Consider the following 25184-nt stretch of genomic DNA (forward strand, 5'->3'; position numbering starts at 1 on the left):
TTGAGTACGTGGAGGACAAGCAGTTCACTAGCTTAGAAGGCGAATTGCAGACTCCAAGGAAGATGGAGCAGCTCCTGGATTGAGTGGATGCTGGGGTGGACAGACTAGAGGAGCTGGATTTGGCCCCAGAGACAGAGGAATCGTTACCCTTGAAACTGCAGCTGGTCTTCCTCTCCTTTTTAAATCGCCAGAGATGGTGGCTTCTTTCACAAAACATCCATGTGTTTGTTCCTTATGCAGGACTAAGACTGGTCAAACAGTCCCTAATCCTACCTTTCTAGATTCTCTAGAAACACTGCCCTAAAGCATGAAGTAGTGAGAGATTATTCCTGCTCTACCATTGCCCCTAATTTTTCATTTTTCATTAACCCAAAGCAGAGGAATGTTAGGATTCTCCCACAACGGCCTGGCATGCTCTGCCCCACAGTTACCTGGCACAGTAAGAGGGCTGCTTGCCCCCTCCTCACTCCCTTGCTCTCTTCTCTTGCCTACTTATTCTTACTCCTTTGTCCCCCCTCTCCTCATTTCCTTTCACCCCTCTCTCTCCACATGCTCATGGCCATCCTCTACTCCTCTTCTCCTCTTCTCTCTCTGCCTCTACTGCCCTCTTAACTCCCCTTCCCATGCCCTGAATAAACTATTCCATATCTTCCGGTGGCTGGTCCCTCAGGGGGAAGGATGCTCAACATGACAGAGGCACCCCCCTCCCCCACACCTCACCACCTCCATTGAACACACCACCCCACTTGCTTTATCTTTTTCATAACATTGGTGCTGAATCCTGGGACATATCTTTTCCTTATCTCTTTATAAAGACATGAGGGGAGGTGACACAATAGTGCTCTGTCTGTCCAGTTGCACAGGGTTTCAGGCAAAGTCTGCTGTTGAGGTCTGGGATGGAGTAGGACTATCAGGATCTTCCCCATCTCCCTAGTGTCCCCAGCCTAACCTGTGTGAGATACTTCAGCCCCTGTGTGATTCTTCAGCCTTGACACTCATGACAAGTTAGCATTTATTAACCCCACTGGATAGTGAGATCCTGAAAAAACAACCAGGGTTGCTGTTTGCACTGGGTGTGAATTCTGCCTAGATACTCTGTAATCAAAGGTGCCCTGCACCTCTGGATCTGCCTGATGGCACCAGGCTTGTTTCTCATGCTGCTGATGGCCGCCCTGACCCTGACCATCGAGGTGAGTGTGGGGTCGGAAGAGAAACTGCCTCTTCAGGTAGGAGATGGGAGTGCAGGATCGTGGCAGCACCGCATGGGGTAGCCCCTTCCCTGAATCCCCTTCTCCTCTGGCATCCGGGAGCTCAGCAACCTGCCCCTCTCCGGGCCACACACCTGCCTGGCGTCTCTGGAGGAGGTCAGTGTCTAACCCGAGCCCCCACCCCACCCGCAGGCTCATACTTGTTTTGCTATTACCAACGTTTCCTGGCCCGGCCTCGGGGAGCCTGGGTTCATCATTGTGGGCTAAGGAGCAACAGGTAGTTTATGTTCTTCTACAAGGACAGCGGGATGCAGAAACTCTGAGGATGGAGCCTTGCACGCCTGAGTAGAGCAGAAGGGTCCGGAGTATTGGGAGAGAGAAAGACAGCAGGTCAAGAATGAAGATTAGACCTTAGGAGGGGACCTGAGGGCACTGCTGGGTTACTACAACCAGACCGAGATGGGTGATGCCAGAAACTCCCCTGGACTCCCTATGGACAGGACAAATGCTGGGTGACCCATGTCCTAGGTTTTTCCTCAACCTATGGGATCTGCAGGAACCCAGAACCTGGGATCCACTTTCACTTTCAGTTGAGGGGATTTCAAGGGAAGGATTGGCAGGTGGGGCTGACCCAGGGGTCCCCTGGTTCTCACACACTAGATATTTGGCTGTGATGTGGGGTCATGGGAGGCTCCTCCACTGCTAAATGCAGTAAGCCTAGGCAGCGATTTCATTGTTCTGAATGAAGACCTGAAAATGTGGCTGGAGGTGGACTTGGTGGTGCAGATCACCAGACACAAGTGGGAGCAGGAGGAGAAGGCAGAGACAGAAAGCCCACCTGGAGTGCTCACCTGGAGATAAGGAAGGAGAGATGCCACGACCCCCCTCCCTCCCCCACAACTGTAGCTCAGTCCTGAGAAAGAATTAAAGTATCAGCTGTAATAATGCCCATCTCATGGCAAAAGAATCAGGTTAGGGAATTAACCAGATCAAAGTTAGACTACCCATGGAAATTCACTCACATCTCCTCTGGTACATTTTGAGTTTTCTTTTGTGCGAGGTAAAAGGTGAGACTCTAAGAGGGTGTAACCCTATGTCGCAGCATCATATTTGCTCCAACGTATGTTCTTCGTTGAAAATTGATTATGCGTACCTTTGACATTTCATTTCCAGGACCTCTAATTTTCTACTTTATGCCAGTTCCAGACCGTCCTGTTCACTACAGCTCTGCGCAAAAATCTTAGGTTGGGGTTACAACACCTCCAAGTTCTTACTTCTCAAGATTGTTTAGCTGTTCGTAGTTTTTTGTATTTTTTTTTCTAAACATATGAAATGAATTAGGATTTGGATAGTAGTGCATTGAATCTGTAGTTATTTTTTGGTAGAATGGCCATTTTCACAGTCTTAACTCTGGCAGCACAGGAGCGTGGCTTCTCTGTCCTGTGTCTAACACCCGTCTCTGTGTTGTCAATTACAACACCATGAAGTGAAGTTTTCACTGTAGACATCTCTCATTTCCCTGCTTAGATAGAGCCCTAAGCACTTAACTCTGAAGAGTCACTTAGAATGACAAGTTTGTCCTAAAGTCCTTTCCTGAGAGTGTTGTATAAATGAAGGCTGCTTTCCAATATGGATTTTTGCTTTCTGAGACAATAGGGTTTATTGGGTCCAAGAGTTTTCCTGTGGACTCAACTGGGGACTTTAACTTTAAAAAAAAAAAAAATGTACTGTCTGGAATAAGAGATCATGTGACTTCTTTCTTTCCTGTTAATGCTATTCTTTTGTCTAACTGACATTTTAGTCTGAGTCAGTTCCATCCCCCGTACACAGCCCCTGTTTGTAGATGGTGTCAGTCTCCCTTTTCTTTCTGTCACCTAGATCTTCTTCAGGAAGCCTCCCTTTGTCATGTCTGATTTTTATCAACCTGGAAGGAGCGCACAGCTTTTCTTTTCCTGTGGAAACCTGGGCATAGTCCCTCCCCAAGCATAACACATTTCTCACTTTCTATTCTATGTCAGAAAACCTTAATATAAACAAGCTGATTTCGTTCAGTAGTTTTTTTCCCACAATCCAATGTCTTTCAACAGCTCTGGTGTTTTGTTCATTAGCATGTAAAAATTTTAAGGCTAATAAAACACTATGTAATCTCTCTTTGGGGTTTTTATTGCCCCCCCCTTGCCTATTAAGCATCTCTTTTAGAGCTTGACTAGATCTCTCCACAATCACTTGTCCTGTAGCATTGTGTGATATGTCTGCACCATGTTTTATATTATAATATGTAAAAACCTGTTTCATCTTATTAGAGATATTGACGGACCATTGTCCGTTTTAACTTATATGGTCATAATGGCTATAACGTCTAACAAATGTGTAATCACAGAATCAGCCTTTTCTGACGTTAAGGCATTTGCCCATTAAAATCTTGAATATTTGTCTACATCATGGTGCACATATCTCAGTTTTCCAAACTCTGGAAAATGGAAGACATATACAATGAGCAAGTAAGACATTGCCTCACACCTTCCTTGGCTTGTTACCAAGTGATAGAGAATTCTTTCTTTAAACCTTTGCTGATAACATGGTGCTTTTTATGGAATTCTAAAGCCTCTAGTACACTTCTATCAATAGCTGGTCAATTTCATTAATACCTTGTGCCAGAGGGCCTGGCAGACCTATATATATACATGATAACTCCTATTTCTGATCATTTGTTGTAGCTGAATAAATAGTGAAGTCAATTCAGAATCACCCTGAATAAATTCAGCAGTCTCTGTGTGTAAAACAACCCTTTCTGCTTTTGAGTCAGTTACTATTAAGAGACTCTTGAAAATCTGACAGCCCAGACCAGCAGAGGCAGCCTCAACTGTGCCCTCTCCTGCCCACCTGCCCTCGGCTGCCCTGCCCATCGGACCCTCAGCTTTGCTCTACCCGTCCCTCCCTGGGGTCTCTTTCCCACTCCCTCCACTTCCTCCTCCACCCCCCTTTCTCCCGCCCTCCCCTACTGTACCGCCCCGCCTCTCGCCCTTCCTCTTCCCTCCCGCTCCCCTTTTCCCCTCTGTCGACTGGCACCTCCAGTGACCAAAGACTTGACCGCTCAAAGTCCAGCTAACTGTAACTGTTAGACATGGACACCGGTGTGACTGAAGGTGGTTTAAATGTCACTCTCTCGCCATCAGGCTACCGACTCATGGAAGGAAGCTGGCAGTATCTTCGGAAAGAAAGGAGAATCTGTAAGAAGGTGTGGGAGGAGAGTGGTGCATGTGTCAACGTCTCAGAAGGAAATTGTCCCAGGGAATTGCTGCCAGTAGGTCCCCTTCCCCATCCCGCCCACTACCCTTCCTCCCCCTTTAATCACTACGCTGGTGGTTCCCGCTAGTCAGTGTGGCTCTCTTAAGGTGGTTCCAAGAAGAAGTAAATGCGAGAGTACAGGGGCTCAGGTCCAGGTGGCAGGGGATATGCTCGCAACTCAACTGAGCGGGCAATCACTATCGCTGGCATTCCGCAATCCATCACTGAGTGTGTCGGGACAGGTACAGCACAGGCAGGGACAGTGCGAGCTTTCCCTACACCACCCTGTCCATGTGCCTCCACCGTGACCTGGAGGCACCACCTCTAGAGGCCTATACCATCCAAGGACAGACAGTATGCCATTCCACGGCCAGATTTGATCAAGCTGCACCAGTTGGCATCTCAATAGTCTCATTTTCCCATGACCGTGGCAACGCAGGAATCACTGGCACTGAATCCAGCTCTCCAGAGGTGAAAGGCTATTGGGCGGGTTTGGCTGCATCTGCTCAAACTACTTCTCATGAACTCACCATTCCAAATGATTTGATTGGCTGCATAATCTCGGATGTCGGGGCGCCAAAATCAGATGTCTGAGGCGCAGGTGAAAATTGCAAATGGAATGGAAGGATCTACCAGGTCACCGGCACTGGATCTGCTGCCAGCATCAGCCTGGCTCAGTATCTAATCAAGGTCAGGCTTTCCTCAACAGGTGGTATGGGGGGGGGGGCAGCTAGAACGGAGCAGATTCACCCATAATCCCTTTCTGCTGCTCACTACCACCCATGATCCATCTGTGTACTTTCTGAACAGTCACCGAACCCAGGTTTTAAATAGCTTGTAAATTTTCAGTTTCTACACACTTTATCATCCACTCATGATTTTTTTTAATTGAGGCATTTTAATTTCTTTCTCTGTTCAGCAGTTACGCTGAGATATCCATATTTAGTTTTATAAGCTTCTCACACCCCCTCCCATTTTTGTTTTGTGTGTGTGTTGTTTTTTTTGGGGGGGGTTGGCTCATGAATTTTCATTTGTCATGGAAATGTAAGAGTGGATTACTAATACATTTCAGTTTAGTTCTGTAATGTCAAGAATTTTTTTAAAAAAAGATGTACTGGAGCTTTTTCTTCATAAATAGAAACTGGCTGCCACTGTGACTTCTGTGGGTGTTATTTCTGCCTGATGTTATTTTTATACCGTTTAAAACCTTCATAGAGCCCTGATTCATTTTAAATAGAATTCATGGACTTTCTTCCTTTTTTACCACTTTATTTTATTTTATTTTATTTTATTTTGTTGTAATTTGCCCTCGAGCTTTCCTGCCATGATACTGGGTGGCCTCTGAAAACTTGTTTATGAAGATTGACAATCACACTTAGCCTAGGACTGTAGAGCAGTTGATAGTAAACGTGGGAATGGCTGACTGCTCCCTTTATTCTACCTCGAACACTTTAATTTTATGTCCTAGGAATTGTTTGTTTAGTTTTCTCCAGGTGCTTTGATACCTTATATTCTTGTCCCAAAATCATTTAGAAAAGTTTACCTACTGTCATTTACATTAACCTAGAAAAAAGCTGGCCCGAGTTCCGAAAATATCAGATAAAATCGTGAATCCAAGACTTAAACCATGTGTTACCACTCCACTCATTCTCCAAGAAAACTCTCCTCATTTCAGGGTTGTTCACAGGGGTAGACAGTCCCCACCCTACCACGATAGCCGATAGCCAGGGACTTCACCAGCACCCAGTTCTCCAGCCTGAGCCACCTTAGAGGAAGCACCCAGCCCTAGTTTCCCTTTACCCAAGTGCAAAATATGTAAATGATAAACGGGAAATAAAAGTGCGGTTTGAAGGGAATCCTCTTCCCGCCCCCCCCCCCCCCCCAGTGTTCAGGGATGGACTGTGTAGAGACAAGCCTGGCTTTTCTATGCCTACTTGCTTGTTCAACATAAGGAGTGGGGTGAAGCAAGAAGGGACCAGCTGGAGTCATGCATTGCCACAGCTGCCAGTGTCCCTAGAACTTACTCGGTAACAGGTCACTCACAAGCTTGACTTATGGCTAAAAAAGCCCCATCTATCTGTTGATTATGTGGCACACGTACATTATTCGCATAAAGATTTCTCTATGTCCTGGGGGAAAAGAGAAAATCTGACAACACCACGAGTATTGCATATAATTCAGATTTTTTTAACTGACTTCCAGGGACTCTCAGCCACCTTACTTACACCTTCTGATTTATACCCTGCCTTTCCTGACTTACTGGCATCAGTGGAAAATGTAGCGGCTCCAGATATTGGAGTTCCCTTTATTACAAGGGAGAATCCAATAGTTCTTTTTATGAATTGAAGTCACTTGCTTTTAGGGTATCTGTTGCTAATCTCTCCCAAGAAATTACTGCATGCTCTTTGCCAGTGTGCATCTTGTGCCCATAACAAGGCAATTTCTGCACTAGTAAATCTCTCCAGCCCTAATTTAAAATTTTTATTATGAGCCTAACGGGTTTCATGGCCAGACCCTGAAACAGAGGGGATATTAATTTGGGTTTTCCACTGCTGTAATAGATCTCTTCCCCATAAGTTAATGGCTATATCAGCCACGTATGGCCTCAATTTTCCTACCTGACCTTCTGGTCCTATACATTTATGCCACCCGGTGCTTTGCTTTATTTGGGATAAAGTGCCAACACCTTGTAACTGGATATCTGCTTTTTGAAGTGGCCAACTAGCCCGCCAAGATTTTGGAGAGATGATGGTGACATCTGCACCAGTGTCAACCATTCCTTCAGTCTCAATAGTGTTTACTAGTATTCTTAGTTTTGGTCTTTGGTTCTCTATAGAAGTTTGTTAAAATATTCGTTTTTGGCTCCTTTTGAGGCTTTTGGAATTGTCTATAGAACTTGCCTCATGGGGGTGGGGGAGGGGGGAGCAGTGGGGAAATTCAAACTTAGGCTGTAACCCCTCTGCTGGGGGGGGGGTCTGTTCTCTTGGCCTGCCCACCCAGTATCTCTGCAACTGTCCCGGGGATCTTGAGCCCCTGGCTGCAGCTGCCCTCTGTTCCCGCCTCTCAGGAGCTCCTGTTCAGGCTGCCTGACCATCCCCACCATCCCCTCTCTCCCATGCTGCCTCTGAGGCCCCAGCATTTGCGCCCACATGAGCAGGGATTTCCAGAACGACTCTCAGGACTCCCAGAAGTGTGTTTCTGATTGAATGACTCTCAGAGAAGCTTTTCAATTTTGTGAAGTCCCATTTATCAGTTGTTGATCTTAGGACCTGAGCCATTGGTGTTCTGTTCAGGAAATTTTCTCCTGTGTCAGTGCTTTTAGGGTTATTTTCCACTTTTCCTTCTCTTAAATTCAGTGTATCCAATTTTATGTTGAGGTCCCCGATCCACTTGGAATTGAGCTTTGTGTAGAGTTAAAATATGGATCTATTCACATTCTTCTACATGTAGACATCCATTTAAACCAGAACCATTTTCCCCATTATATGGTTCTGACTTCTTTGTCAAAAATCAAGTGTCCATAAGTGTGTGGGTTTATTTCTGAGATATGAGGCACATGATGTGGGTGGAGCAGGAGGGGCCGGAGTATTGGGAGCAGCAGAGGTCTCCAAAGGCAACACGCAGATTTGTGATCGAACCTGAGGACCCAGCTCAGATACTAGGAACTCCCAGAACTTGTGGGAACCTGGGATTTTCAGCTTAGGGGATTCCTAGGGAAGGATGGGCAGGTGGGGCTGACCACGGGTCCAGCAGGCTCTCACACATTCCAGCAAATGCTGTGGATGGGAGCCTCCTCCGCAGGAATGGTCAGTACACATACAAAGGCAGCGATTACAACGCCCTGAAGGAAGTGATGCAGGGCCTACCTGGAGGGCACGTGCTGCAGTGGCTCAGGAAGGAGACGCTGCTGCGCTCAGGTGCTGGGGCTGCGGGCAGCTCCTCCCTCTGCCCTCGGGCTGGAGCTCAGTCCTGAGACAGAAGAAATTTCTGTCAGGAAAAAGATAAAGAGAGTAGAGTGTGTATGCACTCACTTATAAGCAGATACTAGCCCAAAAAGCTCAGAATACCCAAGAAACCATCCACAGACCTTATGAAGCTCAAAGAAAAGGAAAGTCAGAAGGTGGATACCTCAGTCTTTCTTAGAAGGAAGAACAAAACGTTCATGGGAGGAAATAAATGAATAAATAGAGGAGCAGGGATCATCCAGAGACTGCCTCACCTGGGGATCCACCCCATATGCAGCCACTAAACCCAAGCACTATTGCTGATGCCAAGTAGTGCTTACTGGGAAGACCCTCATATGGATGCCTCCTCAGAGGCTCTGCCAGAGCCATACTGATACAGAGGAGGACGCTTGCAGCTAACCATCAGACTGAACACAGGGACCCCAATGAAGGAGCTAGAGAAATGACTGAAGGAACTGAAAGGCTCTGCAACCCCCTGGAAAGAACAAAATGATCAACTAATCAAACCCACCACAGCTCCCAGGGACTAAAACACCAACCAATGAGGCCCCAGGTGCATAAGTAGCAGAGGATATTATTCTCTGACATCAATGGAAGGAGAGGCCTTTGGTCTATCAAAGGCTGGAAGGCTTGCTTTCCCAGTGTAGGGGAACCACCAAGGTGCTGAGGTGGGAGAGGGAGCACCTTCATGGAGGCAATGGGAGGGGGAGGGGGATGGGGTTGAAGGAAAAGGACTACATCTAAAATGTAAATGCAGAAAATATCCAATTGTTAAAAGTTAAAAAAAAAAAAGAAGAAGAATGGTTCCTTATGGGCTGAAAAGATGGCTCAGTGGTTAGAGCACTGACTGCTCTTCCAGAGGTCTTGAGTTTAAATCCCAGCGACCACATGGCGGCTCATAACCACCTGTAATGAGATCTGAGGCCCTCTTCTGTGTGTCTGAAGACAGCTGCAGTGTACTTATATATAAAATAGAGAAATAAATCTTTTTTAAAAGAATGGTTTTTTATAAAGGTAAAGCAATAAACATACCTCATATGCACAAGCTTGTCCATTTCTGGATCTCTTTGCAGACACTCACCTTACAAAAAAAGACAGATTCATAATGGTGATGGTGGCATGGAGGGGGAGGTCTGCACATGATTCTCAGTAGTCAGAGGTCAGAGGATGAGGCTCATGCTGAACATTACAGATCTCCAGGCTGGCTTTGGTTCATCCCCTCATACCCTCCTTCCTGTGGCTTCTGAAACTTCCCTGGTCTGAAGTCATAGTTCTGGAAATGTCCTAAAGGCTCTTCCTCCAGGGCCACCTGTCCATCTCCTGAGTGTGCCTCATCAGGGAGGGACAGTCCCTGACACATCTCTGGAGACTTGAAAAGGTGACACCTGGGGCCTAGGATTAGAGCGGATGCACAGGAGAAAACTGGGTCCCAGGGCCTCTCAGATTTAGGTCTTTGAATGAGAGGGGGCCCTTTGAGATGTTTTCTTCTTCTTCTTCTTTTTAATATGTATTCATTTATTTACTTTATGTAGCAGAACAACCACTGGGTCCTACATCGCCAATCGAGTGACTGACAAGCTGACCCCTATCCATGATCACATCTTCTGCTGCCACTCAGGCTCAGCAGCTGATACCCAAGCAGTAGCCGATGCTGTCACTTACCAGCTTGGTTTCCACAGTATTGAACTGAACAAGCCTCTGCTAGTCCACACAGCCGCCAGTCTCTTTAAGGAGATGTGTTACCGGTACAGAGAAGATCTGATGGCAGGAATCATCATTGCAGGCTGGGACCCTCAAGAAGGCGGGCAGGTGTACTCTGTTCCCATGGGGGGTATGATGGTCAGACAGTCCTTTGCCATCGGAGGCTCCGGGAGCTCATATATCTATGGCTATGTTGATGCTACCTATCGGGAAGGCATGACCAAGGATGAATGTCTGCAGTTCACTGCCGATGCTCTCGCTTTAGATGGCTCCAGTGGAGGAGTGATCCGCTTGGCAGCCATTCAAGAGTCAGGAGTAGAGCGGCAGGTGCTTTTGGGTGACCATATCCCCAAGTTCACCACTGCCACTTTGCCACCTCCCTGAAACCTAGTATTCCCATACTGACGCAAAAGCTAATAAACAGTTTGTTAAAGAGAAAAAAAAAAGTTTAACATTGCATTTAGGGTGAGTATTCACAGATTTGCAGCTCTGCCCTTACTAAGTATGAGATTAATTCCATCCTCTCCGGTGCTGAGGACCTGCTCACCCCCTCTCCCTGACAGAGAGAGGCTGGTGGTGTGGTCATGTTCTGGGATTGGCTAATGAGCACACTGCACACATTCTGTAATATGCTATCATATTCTCTCTCCGTGTCTCTCTGTGTCTCTCTATCTTTGCCTCTTTTTGTCTCTCCCTCCCTCCCCCTTCCCTTCCTCCCTTCCTTCCTCCCTTCTCTTTCTGATGGCTGGCTCTGGTGATGTCAGCTGCTCTGTCAAGAACTGTCTCAAGAGAGACCTAGGTAAACAAGTGACAGAGGAATCCTGGGGAGACCTCAGCAGGAACCTGAGTCCTTTCCAGATGCCATATGAGGAAGCCACATCTCATTGACCCCAGCTATAGTGAAGCCCTGAGAAAACACAGCAAGAAGAAAACTGAACCATAACCTGGGAGAGCTCCTGTGGGAAGCATCAGGATCGGGTGTCTCCAGATGGAGATACATGGCTGCTTTGCTCCAATGCAGCCGATAACGGAGACTTGCAAATCTCCAGCAATCTCCCTGGGGAAATCAGAGAATTCTGAACAGAAGCTACAGTGTTCAAAAATGAGGAACTATCCTATCGGGCCTTTCTATCTGCCTTAAACTACTATAAGACAGTCTTCTTAGAATTTCACTTCAATTTTAAGTATTGGAGGTAAAGTATTAGTCACCAGGCAGTGAAGTCAGGGGCGGGGAAAGCCCAGGGCTGGGATTCTCCATCTCCACAGTTTCACTTCTGCCCCTAACTTGGGTCAGGTCCTTCTGCCCGAATACTGCTGACAAGCCAATGGGTCTCACCCCTACTGGGTAACAAGAACCTGGGGAACGAACCAGCATAAAGTCCACGCAGTCCAAGGGACTGAGACTTGCCCGGGATCCCAGATGGGGGCGATGGCGCCGCGCACGCTGCTCCTGCTGCTGGCGGCCGCCCTGGCCCCGACCCAGACCCGCGCGGGTGAGTGCGGGGTCAGGAGGGAAACGGCCTCTGCGGGGAGGGGCGGGGGCGGCACCGGGGAAGCCTTGTCCCCGCGTCACCACCTGACCCTCCGCCCTTCTCCACCCGCGTCCCGAACCCGCGCCCTGCTCCCCTCCCGGCCCGCGCACCCGCCCGGGGTCCCGGGAGGAGGTCGGGGTCTCACCGCGCGCCGCCCCCAGGCTCACACTCGATGCGGTATTTCCACACCGCCGTGTCCCGGCCCGGCCTCGGGGAGCCCCGGTTCATCTCCGTCGGCTACGTGGACAACACGCAGTTTGTACGCTTCGACAGCGACGCGGAGAATCCGAGGATACGAGCAGCGTACGCGGTGGGTGGAACAGGAGGGGCCGGAGTATTGGGAGCGGGACACTGGGAGAGCAAAGAGCAGTGGTACCGAGTGGGTCTGAGGACGCTGCTCGGCTACTACAACCAGAGCGAGGGCGGTGAGTGACCCCGGGTCGGGAGATCTCAATGTGACTCGTGAAAGTCAGGGAACAGGGGCTGGAGAATTCCGGGATCTCAAGTCCGAGGGACTCCCAGAACCCACTTTCACTTTCTCTTGAGGGGACACCCGGGACCGGGCGGGTGGGCGGGGCTGACCGCGGGTTCCCGCAGGCTCTCACACAATCCAGGTGATGATTGGCTGCGACCTGGGGTCAGAAGGGAGTTTCCTCCGCGGGTATAATCAGTTCGCCTACGACGGCCGCTACGCCCTGAACTAAGACGTGAAAACGTGGACGGCGGCGGACACAGCGGCGCTCATCACCCGACGCAAGTGGGAGCAGGCTGGTGATGCAGAGAGACAAGGGGCCTACCTGGAGGGCGACTGCGTGCAGTCGCTCCGCAGGGGCTCAGTCCTGGGGAAGAAGAAACCCTCAGCTGGGGTGATGCCCCTGTCTCAGAGGGAAAGAGTGTCCCTGGGTCTCCTGATCCCTCCTCTCAGTGACTGCACTGACTCCCAGGACTCAGCCTTCTCCCTGCAGAGTTCAAGTCTGTCTCAGGGGGAAGGAGAGAGTTTTCTGACAGAACAGCTGGGGCTCCCTGCTGTCAGCCATGGCCTCTCCCAGGTCGGGTTTTCTCCCCACACCTGTCTGTGGACACTGACCCCTGTCCTGCCGAGTGTGTCAGCCCTTACAACTCAGAACCAAAAGTCTCCTTTCCCTGATGGGAGACATAGGCTCCATTACACTAGCCTGATTCCCCCAGTTTCTAGAACTTTCCAAAGAATACATTCTCGGAGATCTCTCCCTGTCTGTGGGGATCGCATTTCTTTGACACTCCATTTCTCTCCCTACAGTGGAGAATGGTCACATGAGCCCTTATGGGGTACCTGTAAGAATACAAATTGTGGATTTTCTTTTTCTTTAATTTTTTTCCTCTTATTTCTTACTTTCTTTTTTATTTACTTTTTTTTTTTTTTGGACCAGGCATGACAGCAGCAACAGCTGAGAGCTCACACCTCCAACCATGTCCCCAGTGACACACTTCCTCCAGCAAGGCCACACATCCTAAGCTTGCCCAAACAGAGCCAACTGAGAACTAAGTATTCAAATGACCAAGAATTCGGGGATCATCTTATTCAAAGGACCACAGTAACTAATACAGTGACCCCCAAGCTCAAGTTCGCAGTGCAAACATGGGATCTTCCAGGTGTAGTGCCAGGGAAATGTTAGTGATTCCCCAAAACCAGTAGGAGCTGTTCTGATGTGATCTCAGTAGAGCCTTTTTATTTGAGCTAGCCTGGCCCCATCAGCGCACCATGGTCATGCAGAACTGTTTTAGTGATAAGGAGCCTGAATGTATTGGAGAAGGCTTTATAGTAAGCAGCAAGTTGGAGTAAGTGTGCAAACATCTAATTGGTAAATTGCTAGGACCTTTAACATAATTGGCTGGTGCTGGGAGTCATATCAGAAACTTGATTTCTGCTTCCCTCTTCATTGGTGGTCATTAGACAGGGGTGGGCTTTTAACCTGGATGTACAGATTTGTTGGGGTTGTAACCTGAAGATTCAGATCTTGTTGGGGGTTAGCTTAGAGACTGGTGCTAGGCTCTGGTGTTGCTGGGAGATAACTTGAGAACTAATGCTAGGTACAGGCCTGTTAGTTTGCCTGAGTTCAGTTCTCTGAAATGGAGTCTGAATTTAAAAGCTTTGGCCTCTCACAGGCAGCAGCTGGCTGGCACTGCCACAGGTGGGACCTGAGCAGGAAGGCTTGGTTCTCCAGAGTCACCCAAGGCAATGCTGGCACCTATCTGACCAGCAAATGCTTTTTCTAATGTCATGGTGGGCACCCCTTGACTGTGCCAAGTCCAGGAATGAAGGAACTTACCAAAGAAAACATTCAAACCCAATTGTCTCCAGGATGACCATCAAGATGGCTCAGGGTGTAAACATTCTTGCCACCAAGCTTGGCTCCCTGAGTTTGATCCAAAATGGGTTAACTGAGGTATGAGGTAGCTGGAACAGGCCTAGAAGGAAGCCTAGGCATTTATATAAAAAATGTAACTCGGCTCTCATTATTCAGAGCAAGAATGAGCAGCAGAAGGCCCCACAGATGCATCAAGAGTAAGAGCAAGCAGACAAGGAGCAAGCCTCTCCTTCCTTCTTCCAAGTCTTCCTGTGGGCTTTCAGAAGGTGTGACCCAGATTAGAAAGGGGGAGGGGCTCCAGTTCAAAAATTCTGGATTACAGGTGTGTCTTCCTACCTCAAAAAAAAAAAAAAAAAAAAAAAAAAGGATCAGAAGGCTCCTGCTCCTCCCTGCTCCAGAGACAGCCACATCTTCTCACGCAGTGCCAGCCTTGTCCCTTAGACAAGATGGTGAAGGTCGGTGTGAACAAATTTGGTCGTATTGGGCACCTGGTTACCAGGGCTGTCTTCTGCTCTGGATCTGGCAAAGTGGAGATTGTCGCCATCAACGACCCCTTCATTGACCTCAACTATATGGTCTACATGTTCCAGTATGACTCTACACATGGCAAATTCAATGCACAGTCAAGGCTGAGGATGGGAAGCTTGTCATCAATGGGAAGCCCTTCACCATCTTCCAAAAGCAAGATCCCGCTAACATCAAATGGGGTGATGCTGGTGCTGAGTATGTTGTGGAATATACTGGAGTCTTCACCACCATGGAGAAGGCAGGGGACCACTTGAAGAGTGAGGCCAAAAGGGTCATCATCTCCGCCCCTTCGGCCAATGCCTCCATGTTTGTGATGGGTGTGAACCATGAGAAATATGACAACTCACTCAAGATTGTCAACAATGCACCCTGCACCACCAACTGCTTAGCCCACCTGGCCAAGGTCATCCATGACAACTTTGGCATCGTGGCAGGGCTCATGACCACAGTTCATGCCTTCACTGCCACTCAGAAGACTGTGGATGGCCCCTCTGGAAAGCTGTGGTGTGATGGCCGTGGGGCAGCCCAGAACATCATCCCTGCATCCACTGGTGCTGCCAAGGCTGTGGGCAAGGTCATCCCAGAGCTGAATGGGAAGCTCACTGGCATGACCTTCCGTGTTCCTACCCCCAATGTATCTGTTGTGGATCTGACATACTGCCTGGAGAAGCCTGCCAAGTATGATGACATCAAGAAGGCAGTGAAGCAGGCAGCCGAGGGCCCACTAAAGGGCATCCTGGGCTACACTGAGGACCAGGTTGTCTCCTGCGACTTCAACAGCAACTCCCACTCTTCCACCTTTGATGCCGGAGCTGGCATTGCTGTCAATGACAATTTTGTGAAGCTTGTTTCCTGGTATGACAATAAATACGACTACAGTAACAGGGTGGTGGACCTCATGGCCTACATGGCCTCTAGGGAGTAAGAAACCCTGGACCATTCACCATAGCAAGGACACTGAGAACAAGAGAGAGACCCACTGTTGCTGAGGAGTCCTAGCCAAACTCAGCCCCCAACACTGGGCATCTCCCTCACAATTTTAACCCCAGACCCCCAAAATAGGAGGAGCCTAGGGAACTCTCCCTACTGTCTTGAATACCATCAATAAAGTTACATGCACCCACAAAAAATGGGGGGATCAGAAATTGATCTTCCCATCTCAGATTAAGAAAAATTGCCTCAAAGATGTTGCCCCCTATTTTGGGGTTTAGTTAATCCCAACATAGTTAACATCAAAGAATCAACTTCATAGTCCCTGTCACAGTTCTAGAACTACCCTGTGGCTTTGCAGCTCTTTTGAGCACTCATGGCTCAGCCTCCTGCCTTCCCTCTTGCAGGGAGTTTTCTTCCACGTGTGGAAAAGCATGTAAAATTCTTCCAGATGTAAGTTTGTTGAGAGCAAGGCAGTATGAGACCTGAGACCCCTGGAGAAGTGCAGACAGGAGGGAGGCCCTGGGGCAGCTCAGCCAGCCTGGATCCTTTACCCTCAGCTCTGTGGGCTCAGACTCAGTGCGTTGTTTCTTCCACCAGGGGGCGGTATTGCCTGAGGATGGGATGCTTCTCTTCCATCTTCAACAGGGAAGACCTGAAGGGTCTGCAGTGGGAGGGAAGATGAGGAAAGGGGACACTTTTCTCTGCAGGAGCGCTCTGGGTGTTGGGATGTCATAGTTTGTTACAAATTAGCATTCAAACGTCTGATGAAATTTATCTTGTTCATTGGGAATGAAAAACTAACATTGACTCAAGTGCAAAGATGACCACACTGTGACTCTTCCTGGGATGAGGCTATGATCCACTGTGCACAGTCTGTACACAAAATGAAATCTCTTTTGTACTTTTAATTCTAATTTCACGAATTGTCTTTCAGTACAGTGTATCTCACTTTTTCCTGTCCTGCTCTAGTGTTGGATTCATTGGCTCTTGGTACAGCGCTGTCTAAAGAGGCCTGTGTCCTCAGGTCCTGTCCTCACACTCTAGGTGTGTGGGAGAAAGAGAGAAAAATGTTAGAGCATTTTCAAGCCTGCGTTGTTTTATTTTATTTTGATGAGGTGTACTCATTTTTGTACGTGAGTGTGTGGGTGCAGGAGCACTGGATCCCTGGGAACTGAAGTCACGGATGGTTGGCAGCCACCATGTTCTGATGGAACTCACCCTGGATTCTCTGCAGCAGCAACAAGTGCTCTTCACTGCTGAGCCGTCTCTCCAGCCACTGCTGGAAGGTTTGCATCAGGAAACCACACAGCTGATTCACAGCATGATGGCTGACCACTGAAAGAAACTAGAGACACAGGAAGAGACAGTGTCAGTGCAGAGCTCAGGAGGGAGGGGGACAGGGCACTGATGGGGAGAGACCTGAGGGATAGAGAAAGAGAGGGGCTGAGCAGGAGGAGACAAAGGCAAAGGGAGAGACTTAACTCAGCAGAGCCCCTGTTTGATGGTATTTCTGTCAGACTGCACTGGACACTGGACACTTGAGCAGAACCCTACTGACATCTTACATTTCCTAGTGAATGCTTTGCTGGTTTGAATGAGAACAGTCACACAGGGTATGGGGATGAATACTTTACATCCAGCAGATGGAACTCTTGTGGAAGGACTAGGAGGTGTGATCTTGTTGGAGGATGTGTGCCACTGGGTTGGGCACCGAGGGGTTAACAGACTTTCACTATTCCCAGTGTCTCAGCCTGTTGCTTGCAAATCAAGTCCTGAGTGCTCAGCTGTTCCACCACCACACCTTTCCTCTGCCATCATGGACTCAAATCCTCTGAAACTAGAGAACAGGTTAGACACATTCTTTTATAAGTTGCCTTAGTCAATGTGTCTTATCACATTAATAAAAAACTAACTAAAGATAGTGTGTTAACATATGCCTTCAATCCCCCACAAACTTTGAATGCTTGGCCCACAAAGAGTGGCACTAATAGGAGGTGTGGCCTTGTGGGAGTGGGCGTGGCCTTCTTGGAGGAAGTGTGTCACTGTGAGGGCGGGCTTTGAGGTCTCCTATGCTCATGCTCTGCCCAGTGTGGAATGAGAGCCTCTTCCTGGATGCATCTGGATCAAGATGTAGAAGTCTCAGCTCCTCCAGCACCATGTCTGTCTGCATGCTGGCATGCCTCCTGTTATAATGGGCTAAATCCCTGAAACTCTATATCAGCCTCTATTAAATGTCTGCCTTACAAGTGTTGTTTGCTCATGGTGTTTCTGCACAACAATGAAACTGAAACAATGACACTCAGCCCTCTGGATGCAAAAACAGATGTATCTCTGTGAGTTCAAGGCCACCTTGATCTACATAGTGAGCTCTAGGACGGCCAGACAGACCTTGTCTCAAAAAAAAAAAAAAAAAAAAAAAAAAGAAGAAAACACAGGGAGACAGATCCTTCCTGTGGCTCTGCCTGTTCCTAATATGCAGACTTGGATTAGTTCCTATGGAAAATTCTCACAGCACTTACTAAGAGTGGTTCACAGACACAGGTTCTGCTGAATCCTGGGGAGGCTGCTGGGCTGCTGTGGAGACCTGAATGGGGAGGTGACTGGAGGTCACTCCTGTGGTCACACACATTGGTTGTCCTGTGTGATGAGTGACTCTCTAAGGAGTCCCCAACCATGTCTGTTCTTCTTTCCACTTCAGTACTGTGGCTGTGATTTGGAGAGATTCATGAAATGAAGACATATATAAATATTATCTTTCCACACACTACTGATCAGGGACAGAACCTCACATCACCAGTGTGTACTCTCCGGCATGACAATCATCTTTTGTCCAGTGTCCAAGGCACACAGGCCTGAGAAACTCTGGGGCCAACCTGGTATCAGATCCAGTGTCCCACACAGATGTGATATTTATGTCCCTCACCTCATCAGGTCCTAAGTGTGAGTGAAGGTAGAGAGGGAGTGAGGACACAGATCACATGACTTCTCCACACTATCATCATCGTTCTGTTATAGGTAATTACAGTTCCTCTCCTACTGTGACTGACTCACTAAAGCAGCTGTGCTGTAGACGTGTGGACACAGGGCAAGTCCAGTGTAGCACAGGGCGCTGTGCTGTCTGCGGTCTCCACAGGGGTGTCTTCTCTGAATACGGGGGTCTCCTGTGCTGATGCAATGACCCAGGTCCACGTGGACAATGTCAGGACTAGGAATGAAGATCCTGGTAAAACACACCCACCTGGAGTCACACGGGGGAAAAAAACAGGAGTCTGGGTCTTAGCCCGAGGCTGAGAAGACAGATCCTGGGGGAAAAGGCAAAGTCTTCTCTTTACAGATGAGAGTCCTGCACTCAGGCTTGGCAGTGTGAGCCGTCCTCTGCAGGTGAACAGAGCCTGTTTTTTGTGGGGTCCGTGTAGAGCTTGCAGGCCAGTGCCTCTGCTTTAAGGAGAAGCATCCCTCCACTGGGTCCCAGATCTCTTGTGTCGCCACTGTATACCCGGAAGTGGCTTTTCTTCTAGAAGACTCCAGGGTCTGACTCTGAAAAGAAGAAGGAAGAAGAAGGGTGGAGGAGATGACAGTGAGAGTCTGGCCTGCGGGTCTCTCCTGTCCCACAGCTTCTGGGTCAGAATTCGGAGACACCATGACAAACAGCGCTCTGTCCACAGCACAGGTTTCAGGCAAACTCTCAGTCCCCAGGCAGTGAGGTCAGGGGCGGGGAAGCCCAGGGCTGGGGATTCCCCATCTCCCCAGTTTCACTTCTGCTCCTAAACTTTGTCAGGTCCTTCCGCCCGGACACTGATGACGCGACGGCAGGTCTCATTCCCATTGGGTGGCGAGATCCCGGGGACCCAACCAGCGTCCCTGTGGGCACTGGTTATAAAGTCCCCGCAGCTCGCGGGACTCAGACGCAGGTGATCACCGATGGGGGCGATGGTGCTGCGCACGCTGCTCCTGCTGCTGGCGGCCGCCCTGACCCCGACCCAGACCCGTGCGGGTGAGTGCGGGGTCGGGAGGGAAACGGCCTCTGCGGGGAGGGACGGGGGCGGCACCGGGGAAGCCGCGTCCCCGCGTCGCCCACCTGACCCTCCGCCCTTCTCCACCCGCGTCCCGACCCCGCGCCCTGCTCCCCTCCCGGCCCGCGCACCCGCCCGGGGTCCCGGGAGGAGTTCGGGGTCTCACCGCGCGCCGCCCCCAGGCTCACACTCGATGCTGTATTTCGAATTCGCTATGTCCCGGCCCGGCCTTGGGGAGCCCCGGTTCATCTCCGTCGGCTACGTGGACGACACGCAGTTCGTGCGCTTCGACAGCGACGCGGAGAATCCGAGGATGGAGCCGCGCGCGCGGTGGATGGAGCAGGTGGAGCCGGAGTATTGGAAGCAGCACACACAGAACGCCAAGGGCAGTGAGCGGGTTTACCGAGAGAGCCTGAGGATCCTGCTTGGCTACTACAACCAGAGCGAGGGCGGTGAGTGACCCCGGGTCGGAGGTCACGACCTTCCACGTCCCTACACACAGGACTGAGACGTCCGGGGTCCCAAGTCCGAGGTTCCTGAGCAAAACCGACCCGGACCGGTTTCCCTTTCAGTTTGCGGGAGTCCGCGGTGGGCGGGCGGGCGTGGCCGGGGCGGGTGGGCGGGGCCGGGGCGGGTGGGCGGGGCCGGGGCGGGTGGGCGGGGCTGACCGCGGGGTCCCGCAGGCTCTCACACAACCCAGCGGACGTTTGGCTGTGACGTGGGGTCGGACGGGAGCCTCCTGCGCGGGTATTATCAGGTCGCCTACGACAACCTCGATTACATCGCCCTGAACGAAGACCTGAAAACGTGGACGGCGGCGGACACGGCGGCGCTCATCACCCGACGCAAGTGGGAGCAGGCTGGTTATGCAGAGGAACTCAGGGCCTACCTGGAGGACGATTGCAAGCCATCGCTCCACAGATATCTGGAGCTCGGGAAGGAGACGCTGCTGCGCTCAGGTGCTGAGACCGCGGGCAGCTCCTCCCTCTGCCCTGGGGCTGGGGCTCAGTCCTGGGGAAGAAGGAACCCTCAGCTGGGATGATGCCCCTGTCTCAGAGGGAAAGAGTGTCCCTGGGTCTCCTGATCCCTCCTCTCAGTGCCGGCACTGACTCCCAGGGCTCAGGGCTCAGCCTTCTATCTGGAGAGTTCCAAGTCTGTCTCGGGGGAGGGGGGAGATTTACATTGACTTAACAATAGTGGCTCCTGCCAGTCTTCAGCCTCAGTCAGCCATGGCCTCTCCCATGCTGCCTTCACTGCCCACACCCACTGTCTGTGGAGTGGACACTGACCCCTGTCCTGCTGAGTGTGTCAGCCCTTACACCTCAGTACTGGAAGTCTCCTTTACCTGATAGGTACATTGGGCTCTACTACACCAGGGTGGTTCCCTGAGTTTCTAGAACTTTCCAAAGAATACAGTCTCACAGATCCCTCCCTTCTAAAACCCAGTTCTATCTATTCCTAGAGTGGTGAATGAGGAGCCCATATGGGGTACCTACAGGAATATCCATTGTGGATATTCTTTTTCTTATTCCTTAATTTCCTTTTTATTTACTATTTTTGAAGGCATTATTTTGCTTCTAGTCAGTTTTTGTCTGCACTGGAGTGATCCTGTTTTTCCAGTCCCTTGAATTAGAATTTGGATCAGTCTCCAGATAACCAGGCTACTGCTATCTGGATAATTAGACAACTTCAATCAGGATTCTCATTAAAGGAGAGATTCTTGTGAACTTAGATTGTGTCCTGTCAGAACTAAACATCCAGAAGCCTCCTGCTCTTCCTCTGCCCCCACAAGTCACAGTGCTCCCCATAGTGAATCAGGAATTGGACTTTCTGAATGACAGGGTCTTTTACAATCCAGGGTTGGAGCGAGAGGGAAGATCCACAGACCCTGTGAGCCCACTGTGTTCCATTGAGTGCTGCACTGGGTTCCACAGCACACTCCAGGGATCCTGTGTGACACACCTGTATCTTGTCACTCCAGAGTCAGGATTGGGGAGTCATTTTCTCTGACTGATAGAGTTCACCACATTTCTGCTACTACACACTTCCTGATGGTTGATCACTTGGATCAACAGTTAATTCTGGTCAGCAAGATGACCACAGTGTTAGACTCTCAGTGGTGGCAGCCTTCCAGTAGCACATGGCCCTAATTTCTAATTTTAATGTGAACTCAAACATATTAAATTATTTATTTCCTATTCCATCTTCCATTTTGGGCTCCCTGTCTCATGCTATAGAGCATCACATGAGGACGGCCATGTTGATCCAAAGGCTCATGTGGATTCCCTCTTAGCTTCTGAGTCCCTCAGGAAAATGTGCAGTTCTGTGCTGAGGGGACCAGCTGTACCTGCAGGTCACTAGTGCGATGACAGTTGAAGTGTGAGACACAGAGTTCAGTGTAGTCATTGATTTAACTTGTCTTGTGTAGATCTCAGTTGATCTTATTAACTGTGTGACTTTTTAAATCTTCCACACAGATCCCCCAAAGGTCCATGTAGCCCATCACCCCAGATCTGAGGGTGAAGTCACCCTGAGGTGCTGGGTCCGGGGCTTCTACCCTGCTGACATCACCCTGTCCTGGCAGTTGAATGGGGAGGACCTGACCCAGGACATGGAGCTTGTGGAGACCAGGCCCTCAGGGGATGGAACCTTCCAGAAGTGGGCATCTGTGGTGGTGCCTTCTGGAGAGGAGCAGAATTACACATGTCATGTGGAACATGAGGGGCTGTCTCAGCCCCTCACCCGGAGATGGGGTAAGGAGGGTGTGGGTGCAGAGCTGGGTCAGGGAAAGCTAGAACCTTCTGCAGACCCTGAGGTGCTCAGGGCTGAGAGCTGGGGTCATGAACCTCACCTTCCTTTCCTGCACCTGTCCTTCCCAGAGCCTCCTCCATCCACTGACTCTAACATGGTGACCAAAGCTGCTCTGGTTGTCCTTGGAGCTGTGGCCGCCATTGGAGCTGTGGTGGCTGTTGTGATGAGGAGGAGAAACACAGGTAGGAAAGGGAGGGTCTGAGTTTTCTCTCGGCCTCCTTTAGAAGAGTGCTCTACTCATTAATGGGAAACATACACATTGCTACTGTCTGCAACTGGATCTGCTGTCAGTTCTGGAAACTTTCCAGTGTCAAAATCTTCCTTGAACTCTCAGAGCTTTTCTTCTCACAGGTGGAAGAAGAGGAGACTACACTCCAGCTACAGGTTAGTGTGGGGGTTGAGATTGTCCTGAGGACATTGGAGTGAGGTTGGAGATGTTGGGAGCTTGAGAACCCATAATAGGTCATCCAGAGAAATCTTCAGGGGCCTGAGTTTCACCTTTGTAGGAATACATACATATACACAGATACATACACATTCATATACACATACATATATGTATACATTTGTTTTGTTTTACCCTAGGCAGGGACAGCTCCCAGAGCTCTGACGTGTCTCTCCCAGATTGTAAAGGTGACACTGTGGGACCTGAACAGGGAGGAGCAATGTGGACATGATTGGGTTTCAGGGACTCCCAGAATCCCCTGTGAGTGGTGGGTTGTTGGCAGGCTGACTTCACAGTGATGGTTCATGACTCTCTTTCTCTAGCATCCAGAACAACTTCGAAACATGTAGTTAAAATCTTTCAGCCCCACAGACTGCTCCACGCAGGACGTCAGTTAAGCCCTGACTTTCCCATCATACAGAGACTGGACAGCGAATGTCACAGATAGCTTTCTTAGGACCTGACCATTATCCTAATTGCCTTACGGCCCTGAGAGAGACCATCATTCCCAGATATCAAAAAGAAAATTTAAGAACACTAAGCCCTCACACCCAAGATTTGGGGTGATAGGTATTTGGTTATCGAGTGGATAATGAATGCTTGTTGTTGTAAAAGTGTGGTTTGTCACAAATCGTTAAAGGTCCTGGTCAGGGAGGAAACAAGTGGAAGGAGATTGGATTCAGGAATTTCTTTCTTTTTTCTCTTCTGTCTTTCTCTACTATCTGATGTTAGGGTTGACGCCTGAGAAGGGTGAAAAGAAAAAGCAGGCTATGCAGTCAAAAATTTTCCAACCTATTTAATAAATGTCCAGCCTCTCCTTTTGCCCACCACCCAGAAGAGGTGGTGAAAGAGAAAAGTTATTAGGATATGGGGGAAGCAGACCTGTTTCATTATAGTTCTTTGGTGACGAGCCCAATCTTCTTGTCAGGAGTTCAGTCCTAAAGCAAACACCAAATACAAATCAACAGCTGCACTACAATGTTCTCGGCCGGCAGACCCCACACAGGAACCAGCAGCTACAATCCTGTCCTCTCAGCAGACAGACACCATGCCCCAAACAGCAACTGTAGATCAATCCTGAAGAAACTGCAAGGCCCACCAACCAAGAAGCTGCAGGAACCTCACAAGCAGTTCTTGGAGAGTTTCTCTCAATGGCAGCATCACCACAAGTGGATCTCAACAACGATGTAAGAAAAAAACAATACAATCCTGTCATTCGTGAGGAACAGCAAAGTGGAGCAAACCAGACGGAAGCTCAGTGCTCATCCCGCCTGTCTGTGGGGTCACATTCATTCTATTCATCACAGGTCCTTCCATGTGTCTGCTGTAGCACAGCATCCTTTCACCTGTGTCTGCTGCAGGAAAACATTCTTTCACATATGTGGTTTAGCAAGACATGCTTTCCCCTGTGTCTTCTTCAGGGAAACACTCTTTCATGTGTGTGCTCTAGTCAACCATCATTTGACATAACTGACTTTCAAATAAACTGGAAGTTTCCACGTCAGGACTAGAAGGGAATGATAGGATAAATGGATAGATTGTTGAATCTACGTTTAGACATAATATATACTTATGTCTCTATATTTTACATTAGTTTAGATTTTTGGATATTAAGAGAAATTTAAGCTTATATTTTGCTACAACATACTGTATACATGCTTCAACTCTTGTTTAAGGTATTGTACCTAGATTCCGGGCATTGGAGACAGAGGGACTGCTACTCTACAATGGCAATGCACGAGGCAGACTTCCTGGCTCTGACTCTGTTGGATGGGCATGTGCAGTTCAGGGTGCTTGATCGGACCTCTGTGGTCATTGGCCTGAAGGATACATTCCTATGCTGAACATCAACAACCAGCAGCCTGAGCTTAGCAACCGGCAGAGGGCTGTGGTTCAAAGCTCTGGTGTGGGAGAATGTGGAGACCATCCGTGCTTACCTAATCCCTGCCATGGTAGGGCCCTATGCCAGGCACGAGAGGCTGGCATGTTCCTCTGTCTGTGCCCAACTAACTCCTTTGGCACAACTTGTGCAGATAAAAAGAGCCCCTGCCAGCCAAATCCCTGCCATGGAGCAGCCCCTGCTGTGTGCTTTCCAGAGGTGGGGTCAAGTGTGAGTGCCCCTGGGACGCAGTGGTACCTTCTGTCAGACAGTCCTGGGCCCTTCCTAGCTGACATAATGGCTTCTCTGACTCCCTAAGCAGCCATCAACTGCTGACTCGGAGCATGTGTTGCGGGCAGTAGATGTCTCACCTTCTGCAGACCACCCTTGTCCCCAGACCTTGGGCAACCCCTGTCTTAATGGGAGCTCATGTGTCCCGAGGGAAGCCACTTATGAATGCCTGTGACCTGGGGGCTTCTCTGTGCTGCACTGTGAGAAGGGGCTAGTTGAAAAGTCAGTGGGGGACCTAGAAA

The 25184-nt window shown here is 49.4% G+C and overlaps 4 protein-coding genes across 4 annotated transcripts in view; all 4 read left to right on the plus strand.

Annotated features, from left to right (window-relative positions):
- Nucleotides 1–1133: 1133 nt before the first annotated feature.
- On the plus strand, nt 1134–10546 carry LOC308436728 (proteasome subunit beta type-6-like; the record flags this gene model as incomplete). The annotated part of the gene is made up of 3 exons (XM_080937715.1): nt 1134–1190; nt 1869–2008; nt 9994–10546. 3 exons carry the CDS (start codon nt 1134–1136, stop codon nt 10544–10546), a joined length of 750 nt encoding a protein of 249 aa, XP_080793841.1.
- A 1036-nt stretch (nt 10547–11582) lies between these two features.
- Nucleotides 11583–25184, plus strand: part of LOC308436729 (uncharacterized protein) — a gene marked incomplete at its 5' end in the record, with an annotated part of 45341 nt that continues 31739 nt past the window's right edge. Inside the window, one exon of the mRNA XM_080937716.1 lies at nt 11583–11655. Coding sequence (XP_080793842.1) covers nt 11583–11655 — 73 coding nt within the window. The remainder of the gene's footprint in view (nt 11656–25184) is intronic.
- LOC308436679 (glyceraldehyde-3-phosphate dehydrogenase-like) lies at nt 11867–15495 on the plus strand (the record flags this gene model as incomplete). Its single annotated transcript, XM_080937685.1, has 3 exons — nt 11867–12119; nt 12400–12560; nt 14725–15495. 3 exons carry the CDS (start codon nt 11867–11869, stop codon nt 15493–15495), a joined length of 1185 nt encoding a protein of 394 aa, XP_080793811.1.
- LOC308437030 (RT1 class I histocompatibility antigen, AA alpha chain-like) lies at nt 19398–24203 on the plus strand. Its single transcript, XM_080938074.1, has 7 exons — nt 19398–19497; nt 19699–19968; nt 20200–20475; nt 21994–22269; nt 22396–22509; nt 22679–22711; nt 23701–24203. Exons 1-7 carry the CDS (start codon nt 19425–19427, stop codon nt 23712–23714), a joined length of 1056 nt encoding a protein of 351 aa, XP_080794200.1. The 5' UTR covers nt 19398–19424; the 3' UTR covers nt 23715–24203.

The sequence above is a fragment of the Micromys minutus genome (genome assembly GCF_963924665.1).
Source record: "Micromys minutus genome assembly, chromosome: 25".
In the NCBI taxonomy this organism is placed as follows: domain Eukaryota; kingdom Metazoa; phylum Chordata; class Mammalia; order Rodentia; family Muridae; genus Micromys; species Micromys minutus.